Source organism: Chanos chanos, chromosome 13, assembly GCF_902362185.1.
Source record: "Chanos chanos chromosome 13, fChaCha1.1, whole genome shotgun sequence".
Taxonomy (NCBI): Eukaryota; Metazoa; Chordata; class Actinopteri; order Gonorynchiformes; family Chanidae; genus Chanos; species Chanos chanos.
Window position 1 is genome coordinate 19,599,402 of NC_044507.1, and position 27,020 is coordinate 19,626,421.

Below are 27,020 nucleotides of genomic sequence, written 5' to 3' on the forward strand. Positions count from 1 at the left end.
ATATATATATATTTTTGTAAGTGAATTGCATATATGCCTTGGCTAGAATGTAACAGTGAACAAAGAGTGCACATTTCTGCATAGCAAGACATTTCTGTTGATTAAGTCATAAAACAAAACAGAAAAGAAAAACAAAACAAAACAAAACAGTTTGGTCTGATAAAAAGGCTTTTTAGTTCCAGAGATCTCTGCTGAGTAACAGGGAGAGAACATGTCAAATGAAAGTTCTCGAAATGTGCCCTTAGCACTCAAAAAAAAAAAAAACAGCCCTATTGTCTCTTAAGCCAGTGTTCGCCTGCCACATCTGTTAAGCACTTTATAACGTCTAGGGATGAAACTGCTCTCTCAGGGACAGAATGTAAGCAGAAGGGACGTGTTAGAAGGCGCCCATCAGTCTTCTTACTGCACACCGGCAAATCCGAGCTTCCTGTCACATCTGTCCTTTTTGGGCTTATTAAGCAGAAGGAACAGTAAACACCTGACAAGCCCATAAAAACCGTGTGGAGCACCTTGTCCATAATGAGCCATGGCATGAATCGCTGTGCTCCTATTTATCTTGAGTGGAGCCGTCTTTTTTTTTTGTCCTCAGATGGACGGTTTGCCTGTTCCAAATTGGCATAAATATTCAACCGTAGTGCATGGCGCAACAATCATTCAAACACTCCTGTTGGTGTTCGTCTGCATTAATAACCTGGGTGGGGGGGGGCTTTAGGTACTGTATGGATGATTAACTAGCTTCCTTTATTTGCTCACTCCCACTCTCACACTGTTCCATTAGTCCCCCAACACACGCACGCACATACACAGGCACACACACATACACACACTCACACACACACACACACACACATACACACTGTGTTTTGCATGGAAATTAATGGATCACCCCTGTGCTTTTTTTTTATGTTCAGAGGCAGATGTTTAATGTTTTATGTGTGTAAGAAATGTGTAAATACCCTGTGAAGGACAGCCAGGGAGAGAGAGAGAGAGAGAGAAAGAGAGAGAGAGAGAGAGAGAAAGAGAGATGCTGTTCTGATCTAAAACAAGTAGTTCTTCCTTATGGCCATGATTAGAGCAGATTTACACAGACACTGTCTGAGAAATGCTCCATGATATTGGTTATTGAGGACATTAATTATGAAATGGACTTCTGGGGAGAAATAACAAGTGGACTGAGATTTAAGGAGGCTGGGACTATAAATCTGAAATAACGCAGTCATCCCATTAAATTTTAATACAGATTTAACTGTCCATTAGTATGAAACGCACAGTTCAGGATGAACCCGTGGACATTGTTAGTCATGAAAATCCTGATGCATGATTCATTTTCAAATTTCATTAATTTAAAAAAAAGCCACATTATTTTAAGACTAATTTTTAAGACCACACCAAAACCTTCAAATTATCATTTACTCTGATGAAAGAAAAACAGCCCCTTCTGAGATCTGAGGTGATGGCCACGTCTTACCCGAGGATCAGTTCAGTATTAATTATGGTTTATAATATATTAATTTTATTATTAAGTTATACATGAAGTGCAGTGAGTCATTCTCATACTCTTGCACACTTTATGAAGAATATCATCTGCTCCCCGGGACAAATTCAACTATTACAACTTACAGACTCAGTTAATACAAACTCAGCCACAGACTCTGTTTCCTCTTCATTTTTTTTTTCTTTTCTTTTCTTTCTTTTTTTTTTTTTTTATTCTTTGCAGTACTCCACACAGAACAATTTTAGTTTTTTATCTTGTTTTCATTACTCATAGCTCCTCCAAGCTACGCAGCCTGTTATTTCACATTACAAGCATCATCAGTCCTGTCATGCCATTGTGCTGTCAAAATTCATTGCTGACACATTTTGTCATGTTGTCTTATCTACAATGTTTTATTATGTGAATAGGAAATCTGGGCAGGTTTTTGTTTGTGTTTGGTTTACTGCGGCAATTTTTGAATCCCAGCCAAGTTTCAATCAACTAGAAAGCTCACAGACCTTTAAGTAAACTGCAATTAAGACCTTACAGCTGTCCTTAAAACTGCATTTCTCTGTCAGCGCAGACTGTCATAAATGTCATCGCTGCGACATGTTCAGAAAAGGAGGCTTTTAACCTGCCAGTGGCTTCAAAAGATCCCATGCTGCAACAGATAACACCAAATGACATTAGAGCACCATATGACATTAAAAACACGTCTCAGTTACCCCTGATTACTGAGCATAGCCCTATCAGTCGTAACTGATGGGTCACAGTAGAGTGTTGTTTTCTTCCTTTTTACGCGTTTTGATGGTCAATGTTACAGTAATGAAAGACAAAACTGAAAGAACTCAGACAACCGGAGGGTGTTGGACTTCCAAAAATAGCTTGTGAAAACACACACACATACACGCGCACACACACACGCACACACACACACACACACACACACACACTCTCACACTAACACATACTCCCTCACAGGGTACCCACATAAGCATCAGCCTTTAAGACCAGAGGCTTTTCTGCTAAATTGTGGCTGGCTTGAGTGCCTGTGATGGAGTGGGTGGACGTGTCATGGTGTACCAGACTCAGAAATGACCAAGGGATTACACACTGATAACTCACAACAAGAAGATTGCTGTTGTGCCCTACAGCAAGACAGCAAACCCTAGAAGCTCTGAACTATAAATCAATTACATGAGACCAGTAAGACCAACGCACACACATATGGTGTTTATGTGGAGAGACAGCACTGGAGGCATTCAGTTTATATATATATATATATATATGAGACTGTCATAGTAGTGTTATTTCCCGCTTATATGAGACTGTGGTAATGTCAGTGGTCTCTTGTCTCCCAACAGGTTGATGTTACGCGAAGAGCCGCCCAGCGCACCGCCCAAAAACATTGTGGCCAGCGGCAGGACCAACCAGTCCATAATGGTCCAGTGGCAGCCCCCGCCAGAGCCGCAGCTTAATGGGGTGCTACGGGGTTATGTCCTCAGGTGAGTTTAAATGCATTACACCACGCCACCAGCGCTGTGGCTCCCTTATAATGTGGGCTCCTGTTATCTCAGATAGAATTATTAAAAAAAGAAAAAGACAGAGTTCTGTCAGACTCCCATTTTAAGTGCGTGTGGAAAATAACTAGATTTGTTCATTCAGTGGAAATATCTTCTTTTTCCTCAAAAGCTAATTTAATGGACATTTTGATATCTTGTATGTTTTTTTTTTTTGTTTTTTGTTTTTTTTTCATAGGAGATGCCAGTGTTGTCTTTTCTTAGTCAAGACGTAAATGAATGACTGCGTTAGACACAGTGTTAAAAAGAAAGCAGAGCTGTTATTACTTGGGTCAAAATTCACAGGCTGGATGTTGTTGACGTATCATTAAACTCTAATATGGCGATGAGGTGAGGTAGCAGGCCCTGTGGGTGTTTCGGGTTGTAGTTTTTTCGCTCAGGAGCTGGATTTCTGGGAAGGGCATGGACACAGCTGCAGGCAGGCCGAGGGGTTTTTTTTTTTGGGCTGCCCGTTGTGTTGGACGGGAGGTTGTACATTCAGCTCTGCCTGGCTTCCCACTGTTCAGAAGAGAGAGAGGCTCTGTCTACTCACCCAGCTGGTCCTCGCATTAACATACAGTCTCTTCTCATCTCTCAGCACCGTGGTGGTTCAACAGGATGTAGTTATGTGCAGAGAGCTTTTAGTGTTTATCACCAGTGCTCCTCATTAACTCTGACAGGCCTCAAGATCCCTTTAGAAACCTTATTGTGTCAGCTGTGTATAATAGCATTTTTTTCCCTCAGTCTTTGATGCATTTACCTGTTACTCTTAGACACCGGCTATGTAAATAGCACGATATGTTAATAGCCAGGTGTCCAGCGTATTCAGTATCTACTGAATGGAGCTCCCTCTCTCCTTGAGGAAGAGTAGGCTTCAGTACTTATGGCGTGTGGAAGGGCAGTCTAATGGATTGGCAACCTGCGAGGAAATCGTTTTCACTAAGCCTCTCGGTCATCGATTCCCTTACTGCAGGTATCGCCTGGCCGGGCTCCCCGGAGAGTACCAGCAGAAGAACATCACCAGCCCGGAGATTAACTACTGCCTGATCACTGAGCTTATCATCTGGACCCAGTATGAGATCCAGGTGGCGGCTTACACTGGGGCCGGCCTGGGCGTTTTCAGCCTGCCAGTGACAGAGTACACGCTGCAGGGAGGTAAGACCTCTTGGCCTTCACTGCGCCGTTCTTCTTTTTTTTTTTTCCCTCTCTTTTCTCTCAACACATTTTCTGGCAGGACTTGGAGGAGGAGGAGGAGGGTTTCGTGAAAGGGCAGAGGCCACGCTGTCCAGAGCACAGCTGAAGCACTGCTTGTTTTCCCCACTCCCCCTCTTGCCTGGTTCGTGATGCCTGCCCTGAGTAGAATGCTGCTTCCATTTTCAGCCCCTCTTGTGCGACTGAGTAGTGGCTACAGTCGGCTGACTTTGAAGTTAATCCTCTTCAAAACAATTACATCAATTATCCCTGAAGCTTTTTTTTTTTTTTTTCTGACGCTATACTATTAATTAAAGCTCGATGACGAGACTCAGTGAAATGCATTTCAGAATGTTTCGGCTCGTCTGATTGGTCATTTAGATGATTATCTCAAGAGGAGGTAAATGTATTGACTGCACGTAGAGACCCTTCATCTGTCTAATTAGACGTATTCAAAAGTACTTCCACGATGCAGCTGAACGTTACTGATGCATCCAAAGCAGGCAAAGTTTTTACAGAGATCTGTCTATGCCGTTACCCCCAGCCAATTTCCCTCCTTTGGTGAATGGCAGCATTAAACCAAACTGACGGTTTACGCTGAAGAAGCCTCCTGTAATGTGATAGAACTGGATTTAAAGTGAAAAGGATCATTCTCTGTGGTAATATAGGAGCTCATGATTAATATCACATAAGCAACATGCTTACATGACTCAACTTACAAAAAAAAAGAACTTCTTCTTCTTCTTCTTCCTCTTCTTCTTCCTCTTCTTCTTCTTCTTCTTCTCCTTTTCCTCCTCCTGCTCCTCCGTTTGTTGTTGCCTCAGGCCTTTTCTCCCAAGCCCATCACTAACTTGTTAAGAAAGGCAGTGGGATATGGTATTAGCTCATTTTTTAAGAGGCTACACCAAAAATGATTCCAATTTTTTTGGCTCCGTGCCTCCGAAGTGTAGTTCAATACTCTGCTACGTTTAAAAAGCCTCACCTCAGTCCTCTGCCGTCTTAGGTGATTCAGATTGACTGAATGGCTGGCAAGGCCCATGTTTCAACTTTCATCCTCCACAGCGTCTAACTTTCAATGACATCCCTTCCCCCCATTATTCTCCTGATCCGTTTCTGAGCCGCGTCTTGCCACCAAGAATATGTTTTGCTCATAGAGAATACACCAGAAACGTGGTTTATCTCAGTGAAAAGCAAAATTGTCCAGAAAATAGAAGTTTTTATATATATATATATATATATATCCCTAGAGCCCAGCTGTTTAACTAGTTATCTTATAGATGTATATGCTTTTCTGTTTGATAGGTAGCAGCAATTTTTTTCAGGGATTGTGTCCCACACTATTGCAGTCTGAAATTCAGTGTAATAAATCAAAGACAGGAGACCTGAACCTTTTGCTGTTGCAAGTTACAGACCGACAGTGTTGATGTCCAAAGGTCCGCGTTGGACGTATTTCAAAAAGAGAGATCCTTACTGTGGAAGACTCAGTTAGGCGGCTTTGGCCGCCTGTCCACCCACCTCTGCCCTTCTACAAGGTTACCACATATCAAAACCACAAAAAAAAGAGAATATTTTTCCTTCTTCCTTCGCCTGTTGCATGTAAGCTTCAAATTTCAAATCGTTACCTCATGAAAAAAAAAAGAAAAAAAAAAGAAAGAAAGAAGAGAGAAAGAAAAAGGTCAGGGGCTTTTTCAAGAACAGGTATGCCGTGGGAAAAAGGAACGTGTGTGGTTTAGGCTAATGAACACCAATGTTATTTAAATCTCCTTGTCAATCATTATAATGGACAATTTGATACCTACGCCGTGTTGTTACCACGACTACAAATTGACATGAGGGCCAAATTAAGCATCTGTTCATTTGTAAACGCAAAGACAACTTTCATAGTCACATCGTTCACATGCAATATCTTTCCGTATATTTATTGGCTTATTTTTGTTTTCAATGTGATATTTCACAGTCAGTCTATATCAGCAGATGATTCGTGGCGCTCTCAGAATAGTAAGGCAGATTTCTTGTACCACTCAACTACAGAGATCAAGGGGAGAAATGTGCATTAAATATCCCATATTGCTTAGAGGGACTCTGATGCTGGTGTCGTGTGCTAGGAGGCTTAGTGCTCTGAGAACCCCCTATGGTTGACACAGGTTGTCATTAGAAACAGACTACCAAATCTAGGTCATTAGTGCTTCCTTGTCCAATGGAGAGAGTGAGATTTGACTTTGGTATGGCTGAAGTTTTTTGTTTTTTTTTCTTTTCCGCTACGAACTACAATAGAGTACTGCAGGTGTGTGGTAGAAGAATATACAACTTATGTCTGTTCTGATGTCATACATGACTGTTTCAAGCTCAAACTAATAATCTAAAATTACTCCAGTGTTATACATTTAAACTCCCTTTCTGAAGAGAGAAGAATCGCCCTCCACAGAGAGAGAGAAGTTTACACAACTGCCTTTTAATGTTGTACATAAAGTATAGCTTGCACATGGATCAGATGTTGGAGTAAGAGTGGGTCATTTCAAAGCTGTAATTTCAGTGTACTTGAAGCACTAAGGGTTTGGATTTCTTACTACATTGGACTGATAAATGGTATTCACTTGAAGTACCTCACAAGCTTTTGTTCTTACAGTGCCAACAGCGCCCCCTCAGGGTGTGGAGGCAACAGCCATTAACTCAACTACAATCAAATTTACATGGAATCCACCACCTCAGCAGTTCATTAACGGCATTAATCAAGGTTACAAGGTAATCTCATTTCTCCTGGTGTAGACAGCCTTTGAAAAAGAACGATCGATTTTTTTGTGGTGTCCAGTATCTGAAGTAGACTATTAGATAGTCCCTGTTTACTTAAAAAAATATTTGACCAGCTCTTTGATTAAAGATTTTGCCTTTCATCCTAAACCCTACATCATCTGATCGATGGCTTATACTCTTATGATGTGTGTCAGAGGAATATTGAATTTATGACATACTTTTTGATTCAAAGAGTCTCTTTTTTATTGTACTTCCTTGTAGTTTTTTTTTTCCCCTTTGCCATCAGTTTGAGTGACATCTCACTCTCTCCCCAGCTAATGGCATGGCCAGAACATTCTCCAGACAGCATTAAGGTGGTAACCATCACCCCAGATTACCACGGCACCCGTCACCTTGGTTACATCAGCGGCCTGAAGAAGTTTACCTGGTATCTGACATCTGTACTATGCTTCACCACGCCAGGGAACGGGCCTCGGAGTACACCCAAGCTTGTCCAGACGCACGAAGACAGTAAGTCATGCACAGCCATACCACAGAGACAGGAGTTGCACTCTGGGAACTGTAGTGCATTTTGTGGGAGTCACAATTTTATGTTCTGTCTCACAGTAATGGCTTGCGGTAGCAGGTTATAGTGTAATTACAGTTCTCTTAATATGCACGCTAATTAGTCTGATTGCAAAAAATGAATCCTTTGGAAAACAAAATGTTCTTTCTTCAGTGTTTCAGCCACATCGTTTCAGATTTTGTTAGTTTCAGCTGCAACACATATTGAGACCGCTTTTAAAGTCATCTTTTCTCGAGTGGCATTTTGATGCTTGAATTTCAATCAGGTACAAGTTATGTTAATGGTTTGTTCAGACTCTGCTGTGAGCTGAACATGAATTATAATGTCAGGTTGTGTTTTGACATTTCAGAGTACCCATAAATACTTTTGTGATGCTACAAATTGTTAGGTTAATTTGATTAGAGCTTATCAAGAGTTGTTGCCATAGGAACAGTTTTTTTCTGCATTGCATCTCATCTGAGTCGAAGAGGGTGAGTTATGGTAACATTCCAAAAAAAACCAAACAAACAAAAAAACACAGCGTGATTCTTATTCCTCTATGTCTGTGTGCGTGCGTGCGTGTGTGTGTGTGTGTGTGTGTGTGTGTGTATGTGCGTGTTTTTGTGTGTTATGTTTGGAACCCAGCCCCTGGTCCAGTGGGACACCTGAGCTTTACAGAGATCCTGGACACCTCCCTGAGAGTGAGCTGGGAGGAGCCCGTGGATAAAAACGGCATCATCTTAGGTGAGTTTATGCCCGCCTGGGTCTGTTTTTACCATCGCCAAGGCAGCGCTACCTCCACAGCCTCATAATCTCTTCCACAACAATGCACAGAGTTTGTTTCTTGGATTTCACAGCACTACGTCAGCCGTAAGCATAAATCCCAACATTTCAAAACAACCATTATATCCCATTTCCACAGCGAAAATAGACTACGGAGGTGAAAATATTTTGGGGGTTCGGGGAGACTGGGGGGGGGACAAGCATATTATCATATAAGCCCTACCCCTGAATGTCTAAATCTACTCTCTGAAGTTCCTTTGTTGGTGGAAGGAAAATGCTTGGGCTGTTACATTTCTCTTTGATGGAAAATGAAGTTAAATCTGTCCCCCTCTGTCTAAATGTAGTTGAACATCACATTAGGCTGTGCAGGTGGGCCTTTTTAGGGTGCTCCATATTCATTAAGCAGGTATTCTGCGTTCCTACTGCTTCATTAATGGATACACTTCTATTTAACACTCCATTGGGTTTTTTTTTTCTCCTTTTATTCTTTTTTCTTTTTTTTTTTTTGGCTCAAAGGCAATTATTGCTTTGTTGTTTGCACAAAACTATTCCCTCTGCCTGTTGTATTGTGATGTTCTGAAAGGCTGGCATTGTGAATGGGTGTGTGTGTGTGTGTGTGTGTGTGAGTGTGTGTGTGCGTGTGTGTGTTTTTGTATGCGTGCCAGTAACGTTGTTTATGCTTCCCGCTGTGTAGCCAGTCATTACGGCCAGAGCAGGAGTGAACTAATCATTTACTTTAACTGCAGAGAATCAAATCCAGTCCAACTGAGCTAAAGATGACTGTGAACATGTGCTACTGTTTCCAACCAAAGAAAAGACAAAATATCAACGGGTCTCGAGTGACAGAAATGGGATTTGATGAAGAGTACTCTCGCAAGGAGGCAAAAGATACCCGCCATTAAAAGTTACCAGAAACAGAAAGAAAGATGGAAAGAAGGCTACAAAGAGAGATGGAAAGCAGACTAGAAAGAGAGAAAGAAGGGGGGTTTGAGAGAAAGACATCGAATGGCATTGGATTCAGATTAGGGAAGGGAATGACATTAGTAGAACACTGGGCTGAATGGCTCTTGTCTATATCAGTAAACACAGCATTGTTGCCCTTTGAGTGTTGGGTATGCTTGTTTGTCCCAGGGCCTCCCAGTGCAAAGCTTGATTTATGAGAGCCTCAATGGGAGAGGACATTCAGTGATTGGAAACAGTGCTGACTGTGGAAGAAAATACTCCCAATAAACAGCAAATTACACAGGACCTCTCCTGGCTATTAGTCTCAGTTAGATGCAGGTTAGGGGCCAGGGTCCAAGGTCTAGACAACCATACTATACTGAGGTCGTCTTTCTCACCCCGCAGAGTTTGGGTCTAAGAGAATTGTTTATCTCGAGTTGCAGCGTGTGAAAAATCCCGTTCCCGATCTCAAACGTCCGGGGACTACTTGTCTCACATTGGCACAGTGGGAGCGAAATTGCAAAATGAGCTTTGGTTCCCCTTTGCTTGTTAGTTTGTTTGATGCCAGTGGCTTTTATTTTTTTTTTTTTTAATTTTTTTTTTTTTTTGCTATAAGCGCCGGTTTCAGTCACTGTTCTGTGTGTGGGCTGTTTAAGGCTACCTGGTGTCCTGGGAAGTCCAGGGGAAAAACTCCACACGCGTGGCCCGGACCATGCCCAACAATACTCTGGAGTACAAGGTGACAGGCCTGACCTCTCTGACTACATACACCCTGGAGGTGGCCGCCATGACCGGGGCCGGTATGGGCGCGGTCACATCCTCCACCATATCTTCAGGAGTCCCACCCGGTGAGTGCTGCTAATCTATGGTGTCTCTCTCCTCTGAAGTGTCTGTCTGTGTGGTCACATTCCTTGCTCAGGTTGGTCATTACGAAAGGAAGGATGCTTCAAAAGAGGAGAAATATGAACTTTTATCAGCAGTGTTCAGAGTAATCCAGTCGTTCAAATGCTCATTCTCAAAATCAATTAAATTAATAATTTAGTTCACTTAGAAGTAACGCAGCTAACAAATTATACATACAAAAACTGGGTTTAATATAGTTTAATTTTTTTATGGTCTGATATATATATGTGTGTATATTCTTACAGAGAGACAGAGAGATGTGAATATAAGATGCAAAGAAGAGCAGACAGATATTTTGGGGTTTTGCCCACTCACAGTGATGTCTGTGTTGACAGTGTTCTCTGACTAAGGCAGTCTCCCCAAGGATGTTCCACATGAAGTCTGAGTTCATTTGATGCATGTTCAGCTTAACACAGTTATTGATCAGTGCTATTCTGTCACCCAGGGCTATCTTAACACATTCCCATTTTTTTTTACTCCAGTAGTAATGCAGACACATTGTACAGCAGAGAGCCCTTTTTTGCAGTTCACAAGTGCGCCCAATCGTAATCCATATTTTATAATATGTATTGTAGGTGGCTGCTCTAATGTGTAGATCAGCAGTATGAAAATGAGTGATGATCTTTTAAGCTGGCCTTTTTCCTCCCTGGAAGCTGGCAAGTTGTTTCCAATGTCTGGTCATAAATCAAACGTGCTTGTGAAGGAGAAGCCTTCATCTAAACTAGCTTAAAGGCATACATTCTCCCTGAAAGAGACAAACGCGAAAATGGCCAAATGCCAAGCTGAAGCCATAATGCTTGCTAGGGAAAAAAAAACCCAAAAGAAAAGTAAAGAAAAAAAGAAAGAAAAGTGCATATTGTGAGATATTAGAAAAACAGACAGCTACAAAGCTTAGCAGGGATTTGTGGCAGATGCCAGGCTATGGATAGTCTGTTATTTGATTTCATTTCTTCAAAGTTTCCCCAAATCAAAAATAATACTTCTACTTAAACTAATCTTAGAGACTTCCATAGGCTGATGCCTAGGGTCCATCATCTTTGATTTATACCTTATCATTTTAACAGTTGAATAAATGATTCAGTGCCGCTCTAGAGTGATTAATGCCTCCAGTCCATCCGTTCTCATGAGGGGCAGATGTGCTGAGAGATGATGTGAATGTGTATTTGTTTCTGTTGTTGTGGTCGACTGTTTTTTTGTTTTTTGTTTTTTCCTCCCATATCCAGAACTTCCTGGACCCCCATCAAATCTCGTTATCTCCAAAATCAGCTCTCGTTCTGCCACATTGAAATTCCGAGCAGGGGATGATGGGAAAACATCTATCTCCAAGTGGATAGTGGAAGGGCAGGTGAGTGGCTGAGACTGCTCATTTACTTCATTTACATCTCAGTGTTTTCCCACCAAACGGACTGAAAACTGCAACACTTACCAAATATGTGGCATTTGACTCTGGGTGACGAAATGGGGACCGTAAACATTTCATACATTAGAGGGAGAGAGAGAGAGAGAGAGAGAGAGAGAGAGAGAGTAAGAGAGAGAGTAAGAGAGAGAGAGACAGAGAGAGAGAGAGAGAGGGAGAGAGAGAGAGAGGGAGAGAGAGAGAGAGGGAGAGAGAGAGTAAGAGAGAGAGAGAGAAAGGGAGTAAGAGAGAGAGAGGGAGTAAGAGAGAGAGAGAGAGAGAGAGGGGGAGTAAGAGAGAGAGAGAGAGGGAGGGAGAGTGAGAGAGAGGGAGGGAGAGAGAGAGAGAGGGAGTAAGAGAGGGAGAGGGAGTAAGAGAGAGAGAGAGAGAAAGAGAGAGAGAGAAAGAGAGAGAGAGAAGGAGAGAGAGAGAAGGAGAGAGAGAGAGAGAGAGAGAGGGAGTAAGAGAGAGAGAGAGTGTGTTGCTGATTCACATTTGAGTATGCTCGTCTCTGAAAATTAAAGAAGAAGAAACCGTAACATAACAAAACCAGCAGCTTTTTGATGTGACAGTCCTTTGCTGCCTGTCGATGGTCGTCTGCTTTTTATAGTCAGTGATTTTCAATTAGTTCTTTTTTTCTCCAACAAAGAGCATAAAAAGTCTTTGATTTTTGAAAGAGAACATTTGGCGAGCCTCCCTCGATGGTCAGTTGATGATTGTGCAAGTAGTATCTCTTTAGTGGAATCAGTCGAATGTTTTTTGGACTCCGTTAGATGTTTCTTGTCATTAAATATGTTTTCATTCAGTCCACACTTGTTTTACGACACAATACGAGGTTATTTTGATAGCAATCGCAATGCTGGAATTCCTTTTGAGCTCAGTTCTAACAGTCTTCACAAGCATAGAGATGACAGGAATGGGAAAAATTTCTACGCATCACAAAATACTCTTTGTAGCTTTTCGCACAGTTCAGGCCATGCAGTACATATACCTTCTTCATTTTCACTCACAACTTGACCTACATTTCTCCCTGCGTATGGATTTGGTGATGACTTGGATTTTCTCTGTGTATCTGGAAGTGCAGGAGTAGGAAGTTAGCATACAGCGATGAAAGACTGAATCATAGAGATGTAATTTGAAATAGACTGAACTTTTTTTTTTTTTTTTTTGAACTTTTTTTTTTTTTTTTTTTTTTTTGATTTGCCTGCCCCTGCGTCCAAACTCGCAGGGAAATTCAACCTTTCATCTAGACCCTTCTTGGGTTGTTGAGTTGATTGAGGTAGGCTATCTGCAGCTGCAGAAAATCTGTCACTGAGAGAGGGAGAGAGAAAAAAAAGAGAGAGAGAGAAGAGACGAGACAGACTCTGCATACCCACTAGCTATAAAATACAGCTCCAGTCACCAGCATAAGGTGCCATGCGTCTCCAATCTATCACGTTGGCATAAATGCTTACTGCATACAGTGCAGTCCATTGGTCATACTAAATCTTCTTAAGTGCCATGAGCTTTGATTGGTTTAGACCCTGCTCCCACATTGTGTGTCAAACACAAGGGGGGCTCATGTGTAGGTGTGTAGGTTTTTTTGTGTGTGTGTGTGTGTGTGTGTGTGTGTGTGGAGAACGCTTCTTTCGTCTCAGTGTTTCTCCTGTGGTCCTGTAGATAACAACGCTGTTACAGGCAGAGGTCCTCACTAAAAATGTTTAAGTCTTTGTCTCTTTAAATCATTCATAAAGTGCCGTAAGTGAAATTTATCATTTTTGTGTACTCAGTGGTCAATAGGGCTTTCTATCACTCCTCCTTCACCTCCTCCTGGTACACACACACACACACACCCACACACCAATATACATATATATCCGGAAAGAATTTATTTTACCAGACAAATTTGAAACTTGCTGGTTATGTTTCAGTAACAGTCTATGTCACAAACGCAAATATAATGTACACCTAGTTTGACGAAAGACAACGACCTCAAATCAGTTTGATTATTTAATGAACAGTAATGATTAAGCGAAATGAAAAGTAACGACTGAGGAAAACCTCAACATTAGCCGCTAAAATGTAGGCTATTACGAAACATCTGTAACCTGAAACATCTGTAGCCTGTTTAAAAAAAAGGCTAGGCCTACATGGCATCAGTATGTAGCTTATAGGCTACCAGGTGGCATTTTATTATCTCATTCTCTTATATTTTTTTTTATTGTGGCTAAGTCCTCTGCTGTCGACTTGAAATCAAACGTGTCCAATGTGTGTTTGCAGCTTGGAATGCACATAAGCCGCGTCACTCTCTCCTCCTCCAGATGACTTCGCAGCACTGTCTTAATTGGATTCTGCAGAGAGAGAAGGCTGCAGGCTGCTTTGCAGTCAAAACACAAATGTCCTGTTTAGGGTTAGCCTTCGCTATAGCTACGTTTTGTATGAGCATTATTACCTGACATTTTGACCAGCAAGTTTTTAATTTATTGTTTTTTTAATCAATTTTACCAGACAAAAACTGGTAATTACCAGCTAATAGAAGCCCTGATTTATGTATATGTATATATATATATATATATATACACACACACACACACACACATATATATATATATTATAGCAGTAAAAACGGCAGACTGTAAAGGAAGTACTTTTTAGTTGGGCGACAGACACCCTCCAGGAGCGTCACGGGGAAAGAGAGCGAGAGAAGAGGAAGAAGGAAAAAAAATCGAGAGAATAGACGAGTCTACAGTTGGCCTTTTTACACCTATCAGACCAGCATACCTGTCTGGTGGGGCCTAGATTCATACACAGCCTGTTGTGGCTAGCTCAAATTTCAAGGTACCAACAACAGATGTCCAAACGTTTTTGGCCTGGTGGAAATTTCCAATGCTTTCAATAGTCAGAATAGGTTCTGGTTGTACAAGAAAGAGGAGGGAAAAAAAGAAAAGAAAAAAATGTTAATAAACACAGTCAAGACATTGGTTAACAGTCACAGTAACAGTTAGTTCCAGCCACAACGCAAAAGACGTCAGTTCACAAAGTTCCGTTCCAAACACAAACACATCATTTTTAAGATTCAGTTCACCGGACTTATTTAAATATATATAAAGGGTAGAAACGAGCATTCTTTACCCACGAAGAAATTAGGAAAAAGAGAAAAAAAGCAAAAGAAAAAGAGAAGCGTTCTCCACAAGTTCTGTCATTCCTATAAACTGGACTGGATGTGTGTGTGTGTGTGTGTGTGTATATATATATATATATATATATATGAGTAATTGGCTAGTTGGATGAATGCATTAGCAGTGAAGGGCGGGTCTAACACTTTAGCTCCACCCCATTAGGTGGGTAGCATTGGCGACGAGGAAGAATGGAAGGTCCTGTTTGAGAAAGAGAACGATCCGGAAGCTCAGGTTTTGGAGGTGCCAAATCTAATCCCCTTCACCCACTACAGGTAAGAGCACACAGTAGCACATTCCATTTAATCATGCCAATGCTAATACTTTCTGGTTTCTCTTCTGTTCCTGCTCAAAACAGTTGCTTTTTTCCCTTTAGCTCTGACCCTGTATGATGGATCACCTTATCTCTGTGTGTTCCTCTCACCTGTGGTTTATCATTTGTTTCTTACAGCAGCTGCTGCAGTTCCAGCACTTATGGAACTTTCCAGAAAAAATCTTTATTTTACTCCAATGGTTTTCATTAGAGAGTTAGTTATTAGGGGAAGCTGGGCCTTATTATTGTCTGTGTTTATCACTGAAAAGCATGTCAACTTAGAATAACTTAATGAAAATAAGTCTTTATGAAATAAATAAGTTAGGTATATGCTTAATGAAAATAAGGGTCTTTGTGAAATGTCATTTTCATTTTCATTTTGAAATTTCAAGAATTTCAATTACTTAAATTTCATAGTCTCTTTATGTGTGCATATATGTGTGATCTTATTCCTTTGTGTGTGTGTGTGTGTGTGTGTGTGTGTGTGTGTGTGTATGTGTGTGTGTGTGTGCGCGTGTGTCACAGGTTCCGCATGCGACAGGTGAACATCGTGGGCCAGAGCCCCGTGAGTGCCCCCTCCCGCGTGATCCAGACTCTACAGGCCCCCCCTGACGTGGCCCCCAGCAGCGTGACTGTCCGCACGGCCAGTGAGACCAGCCTGTGGCTACGCTGGGTGGTAAGAGCTTTCCCCCCCGACTCTCAGCAAATGCCCCATTATAACTGCAGTGAAAACGCTCCCCTCATCAAACACTTTAAGTGCAGTGGTGCCCCAACAAATACCACGAGTCCTCTTATCAGAAAACGCACTTTCAGTTGGAAATGCAGAACAACATATCGTCCAGTGATTTATACATGCCTGACTTTCACAGTTTTGTTTTTCTTTTCTTTTCTTTTCTTTTCTTTTCTTTTCTTTTCTTTTCTTTTCTTCTCTTTTCTTTTCTTTTCTTTTCTTTTTATGTCATTGTGGGGGGACCTAGTTTGTAACTGAATTTGGTGGAATTAAGTATGATATCTTTTTACATTACATCCCCTTTTTTTCAGAGTTACAATTCAGGCAGAGGGCTGACAGTTTAAGGACCTTCTCATATCGCTTCTATTACACCTTAAATTTGACTCATCGTTTTACTCCAAAGTGTCATTAAGCTGAGTCATATGTGGTCCACCGAACACGGGCCCCTTCTCAACATTTTATCGATTTTCACATGAAATACAGAAAGGCGATGGTGAGAGGGTCCAACGGTTAAATTGAGAGTCTCTCCATTTCGAAGCTCTTCATTGTCTGAAATTAAAAACGAAAAAAAGAAAAAAGAGCCAAGGGCCGGCTGACGTTCGTGACATCTCACTCACGGAGAAGTTGGCCCAACACCAAGATGTTAAGTTCATTTTCGAGGGCCATAAAGATGATGAAACATTATCAAGTCTGGAGTTATGCATTTATGGTGCATGTTGATTTAATAATGCTCTGCCCGCTTCATTTGGAGATGTCCAGTCTCATCCCACCCAGGTCGGATTAGTGGATGAGACAGGCCGTGAATACGGTTTTATCTTCCGCAGCCTCTGCCAGATACGGAGTACAACGGCAACCCAGAGTCGGTGGGGTATAGGATCCGTGTTCGGAGGGCGGACGGGCGCGGCGAGCCTCGTAACCTGCTGGTGAACGACAGGCTGGAGAGAGAGATGACTCTGGAGGGACTGGAGGAGTGGACGGAGTACCTGCTGCAGATCCAGGCTTTCAACTCCATCGGCCCCGGGCCCTGGAGCGACACGGTCAAGGGCCGGACACGGGAGTCAGGTGAGAATTCACACACACACACAAACACACACATGATCACTGCAGTTCCCAGCCCGCGGTCGACACCTGGTCCATTGCATGCAGATCATTTTCAAGGCAAAGGTCAGATTCTATGTCTGTGTATTAGGGAGTAGTAGGCGCACTTCCAGTTTGAGAGGAAACTGCGTCCACCTGTATGTCTCCTGTTTTTCAATTTGCCTCCTAAGATGAGCATGCTGTTGGTCAGTATTAAATTGTAAACAAGTTAATAGAAAAGTGCACCTCTTTCAGGCGGTCATATGAGAAATGCCCATATTTTCCAAGTGGTTCCTGGGATGGACATCTGGAAATATTCACTCTATTGAAAATTGCATTAATAATGGCAAACAGGTGGTCCTCAAATTAAATCTCTCTCTCTCTCTCTCTCTCTCTTTCTGTCCTTCTCTCTCTCCTCTCTCTCTCTCTCTCTCTCCTTCTCTCTCTCTCTCTCTATGCAACGATTTTGACTGTATCCTCACAGCACCCCACTCGAAGCTCAGAGTCATTTGATTGGAGATATTCTGTACGAGTGCAGGCCTCTTGTGCAGATAAATAAAATGATGATTGTCCGCCTTGCAGTCAGTGGTGCACCTACTTATCTTTTATCCCTCTCTGGCAAGAGAAGTGTTGGCCAGTTTCAGGCCGAACAGAAAAAAAATCACACTTTTAATAAACCCATTCCTAGGGCTGATGCAGGGCAGCTGTAATGCCCAAATGAGGTTCATGTGACGGTGAAGATTTCAAATGGGGTGTCATACAGTAATGGTAGGAGTGTGGTCAGGTGGAGAGACATGCAGGGCTAGGATTGGCTGCCTGATGAGGCTTTGCCTACATAAAGTGTCTATCAGTGTTACAGAGGAGAGGTCTGCTTCTACTGATGAGTGAACATACCCAACCCGAGCAGCTGAGTGAGGCATCTCTCGCTTCACACTCACACTCACACACATGCACATGCACACACACTCATGTTAAAGCCACTTACTGCACCTCAGCAGTGTGTGTTCTCCGGACCACCTCTGCTGAGGGTGTGGGTGGGTGGTTCAGTTACTGATCTGACCTGCAGTTTACACAGAACCGTGGGCTGTGTTAAAACATAGCGTGATGAAGGTTTATGATATCACTGTGTTTGCCCAGTGCCGTCTGGATCTCCAGAGAACGTGACAGCCGAGGCCATGAGCTCAACGCGCATCCTGGTAACCTGGGGACCCGTGCCGGAGCAGGAGCAGAACGGCAACATCCTTGGATACAAGGTGGTCAACTGTTCACAACTGGCTTTTTATGACACAAGACCTGTTATAGAGGGGCAGCGATGGCCTGTTATAGAGGGGCAGCGATGGCCTGTTATAGAGGGGCAGCGATGACCTGTTATAGAGGGGCAGCGATGGCCTGTTATAGAGGGGCAGCGATGGCCTGTTATAGAGGGGCAGCGATGACCTGTTATAGAGGGGCAGCGATGGCCTGTTATAGAGGAGCAGCGATGGCCTGTTATAGAGGAGCAGCGATGACCTGTTATAAAGGTCAAGCGATGTACCGTGAAGGTTGTTAAAAGAAAAAGAGAAAATTAATCCAGCTCGTTAAGAGGCACAAGGATCGGTCATGTCCGAGCTCTCCCAACCCTTACCAACAAACTTGATATGATGAAATGACATGTAAGACCTCAGGAAAAGTGAATATGTTTCTCTCAAGAGGTGGAATAAGTGTAATTTTTATTCCTGACATGCTGAAATTCCCTACAGTTAGTAATCCCAGACCACTTCTCCTCTAGACTCTCCTTTTTTCTTTTGAACTGGCAGAATGAAAACATATTCTTAACAAAAATAAAAAATTACACATCCCGTATCTCATTAGCACAAAAAATTAAACACATAAAAACATGCTGAAAACACTGAACCTTAAATATGTTAAGTGCCCTCCCCCCCTCAACCCTCCCACCCCCACTAAAAAAAAAAAAGGGAAAAAAAAGCAGCATTTAAACGTCCTTCATGGTGTTCCTTTGTGTCTCAGAATAATGACAGACCAGTCAGAGATAAAGAGCTGTTCTCCCAGAATTTCTCATTAAGAATTAATGCCCAGCACAGTACAGTAGCATCACTCCTTTCACTTTTGGTAATGAACCGGACGGTAAATGCATTAATTGCGAGTCTAACCCTTGAAGAAGGGCAAATATTTGCACTGGGATGTGGAGCTGTGAACCCATATGTTCAGAGCAGCCTCCTCCGGTTTTAAGTCAACAGCAATTAGAACGGAAGACAGACACTGTAAAATATCCATGTAAAGAGAAGACCTTGAGATATCTTTTACCCACTGCAAACATATTGTTGTGTGGGTTTAAAAAAAAAATTAAATAATAAATAAATAACTTTCTGTCAGCATTAAATTCGCACACTTCTGTCACACTGGCCATTGTTGTCTGTGGTGTGTAAAGTCGCCTGGTGACGTTTGGTAGAACCGCGTCCGTGTTTTTCAGGTTTTCTACAAAGAGAAGGACTCCGGGTCAGAACCGCAGGTGCACGTCGTCAAGGGAAACCTGACGCAGTCGGCCCTTCTCAGGGGCCTGCGGAAATACGTCCAGTACGAGATCCGTGTGCTGGCCTTCACTCGCATCGGTGACGGAGAGCTGAGCAACCCCGCCGTGCTGGAGAGGACAAAAGACGACGGTAAGCCCGGGCTTTCTCTCCGAATATTCCTTCACAGCTCTCAGCCTTGAGGAACGCTCAGTTCGCCAATTCACTCCGGCATGCCGGCTTTTGTTGTCACACAGGAAGAGAAGCGCTTTATCTCTCAAATCCGAGTTTTTTTAAACGGTTAGAAAAGTGCGCTTCTTGATGATGCATTGCTTATATAAATCCGTACAGTGCAAGCTACCCAAAAGGGAGGTCTGCCTGGTTCCAATCTATTTCAAATAACGGTCATTTAGCCTGACAGGACCTTACAAACAGATCCCTACAGAAACTCATATAGAGGAGACAGAGAGGCCGTCTGTGTGTGGGGACTGGTGGGATACAGTGGAGGGGATATATGGACTATGTATTTTCACCACAGCATAAATAAGCTCTCTGTCTCTCTAAAAGTTGGCCTCCCCTACCCAGGGAAAAAAAATTATACAGTCAGTGCCATGAGGTCTGGTGGAATTATGGTTCATCCCAAATGTACTCACCATTTGGAAGACAATTAGTTATTTGAAATCTCTTTCACGAACCTTTTTATTCAGCTGTTGTAGAAAGCAGGTTTTCCCATTTTCCCAGGGTAAGATTACACTTGGTTTGTATAATATAGACAATTAGCATATTTGTATTGTTTACAGACTCACAATGTAAATGCAGTTAAAATGATAATTTTATTATGAGCTGCGTAAAGGAATTATGAACTGAAAAAGAGTTTTGTTTCCGTTCACCAGGGTTTTGTAGATTTGAGAGTCTCAGAGACATGTGAAGGAGGTGCTGTCACATGGGATTCTGGGATGGAAAAAAAACAGTCACTAGAGCTTTCTCTGTTTCTCTCTGAGTATTCAGCAGAGACTGCGTACTCACACACACACACACATATACACACACATCAAATTTCAGTCACAAAGAGCATGATAATCAGGGGCGTTAAATGTTTAAGCGCCAGGGACAACTCTGCCACCAGGGGGCCTGCTTACACGAGATACGCCTCAGTTAACTTTAAATAAATCTAATTATATTTAAACATTTCCCACAGTTCCTAGAGTGAATCATCTGACAGCACTGCTCTCAATGAATGACGCTCTTGCTTGACTCTGTTATCTACCTGGGGGTAGGAAGAAAAACATGCTCGCGCACGAACACGAAGAACACGAAGAACGAGGTATCACGGAAGGCTTTTCCTAGTCGCGCAACTCTGCCCTGAATGCCAAACGAGGAGGGATCTTTTCCTCTGAGGAGACAGGGCAGAGAAGCGCTCCAGCCCACCTGTTCGTAAGAGGCATTTTCAAAAGGCTGTATTGTAATATAGGTAGGTTAGGGTGTAAAGCACTGAAGTGGTGGAGTCTGATTAATGGACTCTGCATGCCTGCAGTCGTGTGGAACGCCAGCGCTCTCACAAGTAGAGATAACGGGTCTCTTTTTAAATGGGCCTGGTAAGTGGAGCTCCCTCTGGACAGACTCAAAAGAACCTAGGCCATTTCACCGCTCTCCTCTTACGATGGAGAAGACGGGCATGGAGCCGCGCGTGTCTCTTTTCGTCTGTGCTCACTCGACCTTGGCGGCAATTATCTCTGTGTTTGCCTTTTAAATCCCCCCCTCTAGAACAGCCTTCATTAAGAACCCAAGGTACAGTGCAGTCCAAAAAAAAAAAAAAAAAAAAGTGGAATTCAGAGGGATTTTAAGGTCTTGAAGGATAGCACCTTTATCTTTTATCACCGTACATCAAAAGGAAAGAGAAGTCTTAGTTTGAAGGATTTGCCCCAGCATTGGTTCCCTAACTGAAACAGTCTTTAATTAGATTTAATTAGGCTGCATCAGCGGAGTTGACAGCAGGTTGGACATTTGTCCTCACTGCGATTGGATTAGCGAGCCTTAAAGTAATTAATGGCCACAGTCTTAACGACCACTATGGAGTAACCCCGCGATTGCTTTTAGACAGAGTTTGTGTCGTGAAATGATTAGCAAATGTGTTTTTTAATCTCTATATTAATACAGAAACCATTTACTCTTAATAACTGGTTTGTACTGAGCAACAAAAATAACTTTCGTCTCAATGTAATCTCCATAATTCCCAAGGCGTAATAAGAGTTGAAAGGAGTATGACAAATATTTGCAATATAATGGTGTGTGTGTGTGTGTGTATGTTTGTGTGCGTGAGACAGAGAGAGAGAGAGAGAGAGAGAAGGGAGCAACTTGGAGAGACATTTTTCTTTTAAAGTGCTTCCTGTCTTAGTGTGTGGACAAATGTCCCTATGGAACCTCACATTACAAACAAACAAACCAACAAACAACAACAACAACAACAAAAGCGAGACAAATCAAATTCCTGTCATAGATGCACAGTCACAAGTGGCTCAGTGCCTTGGAAATGAAATCCATCTGGCCTAACTAACCATTGCAACAAAATTAATCCAGAGAGAGAAAACACATATGAACGGTAACCCATGTTGGCAAGCATCTGTGAGAAGAACCAGGCAGATTGTGTTTTGGTATGAAAAAAAAAAACTACATTTTACACGAGGTCTGTTGTAGCATGACGTTTATAAGAATCGAATGGGGGCTGAGAGCATGGCGCTGAGCAGTATCAGAGGCTGCTGTCTTTGTCTGACTTTAGTTTGCTCCTGGACTCTCTGCTCTGTTCCACCAGACTACTGGATTCTATCTGTGTTGACTGCCTCTCCACAGGTGTCCTGTTAGCAGATGTATGGTTCTGCCAGGGAACACCTGCAGTCTTGAAACAGAGAGAGGGAGAGAGAAAGAGAGGGAAAAAGAGAGAGAGAGTGTGTGTGTGTGTGTGTGTGTGCATGTGTGCGCATCTGTGTGTGTGTTTAGAGGAGGACGGCCAGCAGGAGAATGAAACAAACCCTTTAATCAACGCTCTCTTAAACAGCTTTCTCCCTGTTTTAACTCGGGTGACAGGCAGTGTCCTTCAGGGTAGGGCGCAGCGTCGATTAGCCCCCTCCAGCCTCCATTGCTCTGCAACTAAAGGCATGTCTTTTAAGCTGTGACTGTCAGCATGGGCTGCTGGCCCCACCCTAACTAACACACACACACACACACACACGCACACACAGCTTTATGTACACTCCCCTACTGCATATGCCAAGGCGGATGGGAGAAAAAATTAGTGCTCGAAACAGAACAATGTCTAACACTGGTCCACGACTCCTTTAGTTTTTCCCTCAGGGTGTGAATATCCAGCAGGTGTTAAGTAAAGAGTTCATGGGGTTATTCGTTTAGGTCACATTTGTGATGGCGTAGCATTAACATCAACGCACCTCCAAAGATATCTCTGTTTTCTCAGTGCAATTGTACACTACCACAAAAGGCCTTTTAGAATTCAGCTTCATATACAGAGCACATGGTGTATTCACACACTGCAAGTTCAGCTTTGCCTGACCCAAAGCTGCTGGTTCTTCATCTCCCTCAAAGACCTGATGTCAAACATGTTCCTTTGACTTTGGTGGTTTAAAAAAGAAACGCTGACAAGACCTGCCCGGATTCTCTTTGATTGTGAGCGTCTTTCAAACACAGGTGTTCTGTATTGTAGTCTCTTTTGAAAAATAAGCATAGCGATCTTTCTTTTCTTTTTTTTTTTCTTTTTTCTTCTGTACATTTGTGAAACAAGCCGTCTGCTCTGAATCACCAGAGCTGCACTGTGTTCTTCCATTTGCCCACTGATCAAAAAGTATATGAGATTTTGTCCTCTTTTTTACTGATTTGATTGTTCCTGTGGTCCTAATGTCGTTTCTCTCTTCCTCTCCCCTTCTTTAGTTCCAGGACCTCCTGTGAGGCTGGTGTTCCCAGAGGTGCGTCTGACTGAAGTGAGGGTCGTCTGGCAACCCCCTGTGGATCCTAATGGAATTATCATGGGTAAGACTAAACTGAACCGGTTAACCTCTCTGATCTGATGCCAACTCTGATTGGTCACTAAGCCCATTGTGTCAGAACCGCCAGCTGTCGTGTCTGTCTTTCTGTCGATGTGCAGGTTCTGTCGAGGGTTGGGTTCGATTCCAACAGATAACAAATTGTTCACTGGCACCCCTTGTCTTATCCTACGGCTCTTGATTCAACTTAGGGTCCTGTGAGTTATTTCTTTAACATGAAAAAGTGTCTGCTTAGAAGTCCGTTTAAATGTAAAACATGTGGGGCAAGACAGAGGGAACCTCATTCATCACATAAAGACACAGAGAGATTAATTAGTTTACAATGAGCATTAGCATCCCTTTCGCAGTATGATATCGATTGTGATTCATTGCTCAACTCAGACTCGGCTGCTCCGTCGTCCGCGCCGTCGGATCTGACGCAGCTGTTTGGCACTCAGCTCAGACTCTTACCTGAAAACGTTAGGACTCCACTTGCAGAGACATGACTCACAACATAAGTCTGATAGGAGAAAAGACACGCGAGGTAACATTCAGCTCTGTCCTCTTGCACCACTAGCATAGTTAAAAGCCATAACAGGTCCCATAACCTTGAATATTCTTTAAATCTGGAAAAGAGCATGAGTTAAAAGCAGGGGTGACAATCCTGCCAGTAAATAGTAAAATCCCTTATTTCTGTCTCCGGCATTTAAAAAAAAAAAAAAAGACAAACCGTTTGTGTGCCTCACCACTAGTGCCAAAAGGATACGTCTCACTGGGGGCTCCGGGAGGACCCATGCTCCATGACTTAAGCCAAGCCTCTTTGATGTACCTTGCTTCACATGAACAACAGACCCCGGCTCTCTGTGTTTGAGCTGCGACTGTACGAGAGCACAAAGTGTGTCGGCCTAACTCTGGCTGACACAAAGACACGCGGTGGTGCATGTTGATGTTTCAGACCCTGTGAACGCATCCGTGTCACCCCACACCTGAGACTAATTCCATATACGAGGCAAAGGAGCGGGAGAGGAGAAAATCCGCACTCGGGTAATAAGATTAGACTGACTAACACCTCATAGTGAATGAAGCTCAGAATAGCTGCCTGTCAGATCTGACTGGTTCTGCGGAACAAACCGGAAAATAATGCTTAAAACCTGAGGAAGACAGAGCAATGTGGTCTCAAAAGTTGTTTTTTGTTCTGTTTTGTTTTTTTCCTCCCTTTTCTTACAATTTTGTATTCTGTGGATTGGAGGTTCCATTGAGGGATCAAACAATTTTTAGCTTGAAGTCAACAGAATTAAGTCTCACAAAGATGCTCCCAATTACAATACAAACAAGTTGGGATTTTTCGTGCATACGCGTCTTAAAACGTGATTGGTCGTATGTTAGCAATTTCCCTCTCATTTAGTTCATCCCTCACTCATTTTTCTCTTTGAAATACAGCACTGCACGGCCATTTAACCAGACATCATGTAAGCTTGTTTTATTCATAGCGTGGCTCAAATGTAATCCTTTTTTTCGAGAGCCATTGAAAATGTGCCCTTTTTTTCCCCTCCTCTGAAGGCTCCGAGAAGCTGACCCTTAATGTCGTTGGAGAGCAATGGGAGCTGGCTTGTGAATTTTGCAGCCGATAGAGTAATCCTGCTTAAATCTGCCCTCTGCTTGATCTCCCCGCTCGGCTTTTTTCTTTTTCTTTTTTGTTTCTTTTTTTTCTGTTTTTTTTTTTTTTCCTGAACTAAGCGGCGCGGCCATAGCCGTGAAACAGGGAGAGCTTGTGAAAGAAGCAGAAGACCTAACGCGGAATTTCATGCAAGATCACACAGGAGCTCAGATGTGCTTGAATGGTGAATCCTGGCTGAGCACATGTTTAGGCGGGGGCAGCTGTAGCCATGAAACCTTGTTAATTATATCAGGAGCCATTTCAGGCAGCTCAGCACTGTGTATTCAGCACACCATCATTTTTCTCACTCTCTGTCTCATGTCAGGAGGCTGTAAACTTAATCATCGTACTTATAAATATAGTTTCATATTTTTATTTATATTTATAGGTATGTATATATATACACATATATCCCTATATTAGGAATCTGAATGGTTATATGTATAAACAGATAACCGAAATTGTGTTGGAAATGTTAACAAAAAATTACAAACCGATAACCGATTGTCATAAGCTCAGTTTTTCTGCAGTCAGAAGCAGAGTTCACAAAAAATGTTCAGTTTCACCACTGATTCACTAGAGTGGCCCTACAGAACAAGCTGCTAGCAACACAAGTCCCAAACTGCAGCCCGTGCTTATCTTCATCCGCAAGAAGTGCAACAAGGGACAAAGTGAGAGAATTACGTTGCTAATCTCTGAAACTGTTGCAGCCCGTTTCAGTCGCTGAAGATGTCGGCTTCAGCAAACGAACGACATACTTAGAACCTGACTATAACTTGTCAAGTCCGACGACTGTGATTGCTTGGTTACAGAATGTATACAGTGACCTGTCTGCATAAGCAGTTCACATGACTGGTCATAAGCAGTTCAAACGTACAGTTTATGATGTACAAACGTACTGTTTTTTTTGCTTTTGTTTTTTACTTTGTTTTTTTGTGTTTTTATTTTGCTAAGAGCAAATCTGTCTTAGTGCAAAGCTGCATATTAATAAGGTGGTATGAGCCATTTTTACATTTAGGCTTACCACAGCAAAAGGACACATGACCCCCCACCCCCCAAAAAATCCACATTTATTTTGCTCATACAGCAAAATGTTTTCCAGTAATTTAAATGACCTTTCACCGTCTAACCCAGACAGTCCTTAAGTCAAAGCACTAAAACAACACAGCTTGCCATGCACACTCACTGCATCTGCAGCGGGAGAGAAAGGAAAAGTATTGTGAGTGAAGTAAAGAACTGACGTCTCGATTATCTTCTACTTCACAGCTTCACACTCCACTTGTCCGTGTCATAGTGGAGTACAAGCTGTCCTCCAGACGAAGCCTGAATATGTATGAGACTGAAAAAAGAGTGTATCACTGCTGTGGAAAGATGCTTTGTCCACCTGCTTGAAAGTGAAGGTTGCCCCACCTGAATGGTTCTGTTTACCCCAATCAACACATTTCTGACTCAGTGTGCCTACACCATTAATGGACAATGTCATGTTTGTATCAGTGCACCACATGCATTGAGAGCACTTGCTGTCAGTCATTTTATTTGCGATTCAGACTCGTTCGGTTCAGAAAATGCTGAATTCACTTGGTGAAAAGTTCCTTAAACCTTGGCTTGAGAAAATGATGACATCAGTTCATCAATTTAAGGGTCACATGACCCTAAACCCTCGCCCTAACCTTACTTGAGTGTCACTAATTTGGTGGGCGTTGACAGAGATGAAATGTTTTTGGAGACTTAAGCAACTGTCAGCAGGAGTTCACGACCCAAGCAGCGGGACAGTGCTGTCAGAGACTGCAGGGCTGCTATCAGCTGTTTGTGGGAAAAAAAAAAAAACCAAAACGCTGGGTTACTCCCCTATCCATAGGGCTTTGCCCTCCAGAGCAAGGCTGCCGTTGTCAGCCACTCGAAGACCCATAATCACTAGCCAATGAGTGAAGGGAAACAGAGCTGAGGGGTGATGACCTAGCCAATCACACGGGCCAATGCCCTCACCGTGGAAACGCTCCACCATGGCAA

General features: G+C 42.6%; 1 protein-coding gene across 1 annotated transcript in view; it reads left to right on the forward strand.

Annotated features, from left to right (window-relative positions):
- sdk1a (sidekick cell adhesion molecule 1a) overlaps positions 1-27,020 on the forward strand; it is a 196,997-nt gene that overhangs the window by 146,453 nt on the left and 23,524 nt on the right. The window contains 13 exon segments of the mRNA XM_030790503.1: positions 2,839-2,979; positions 4,007-4,188; positions 6,851-6,966; positions 7,290-7,485; positions 8,165-8,263; positions 9,901-10,092; positions 11,371-11,492; positions 14,864-14,973; positions 15,537-15,687; positions 16,566-16,803; positions 17,956-18,071; positions 19,289-19,478; positions 23,262-23,360. Coding sequence (XP_030646363.1) covers positions 2,839-2,979; positions 4,007-4,188; positions 6,851-6,966; positions 7,290-7,485; positions 8,165-8,263; positions 9,901-10,092; positions 11,371-11,492; positions 14,864-14,973; positions 15,537-15,687; positions 16,566-16,803; positions 17,956-18,071; positions 19,289-19,478; positions 23,262-23,360 — 1,952 coding nt within the window.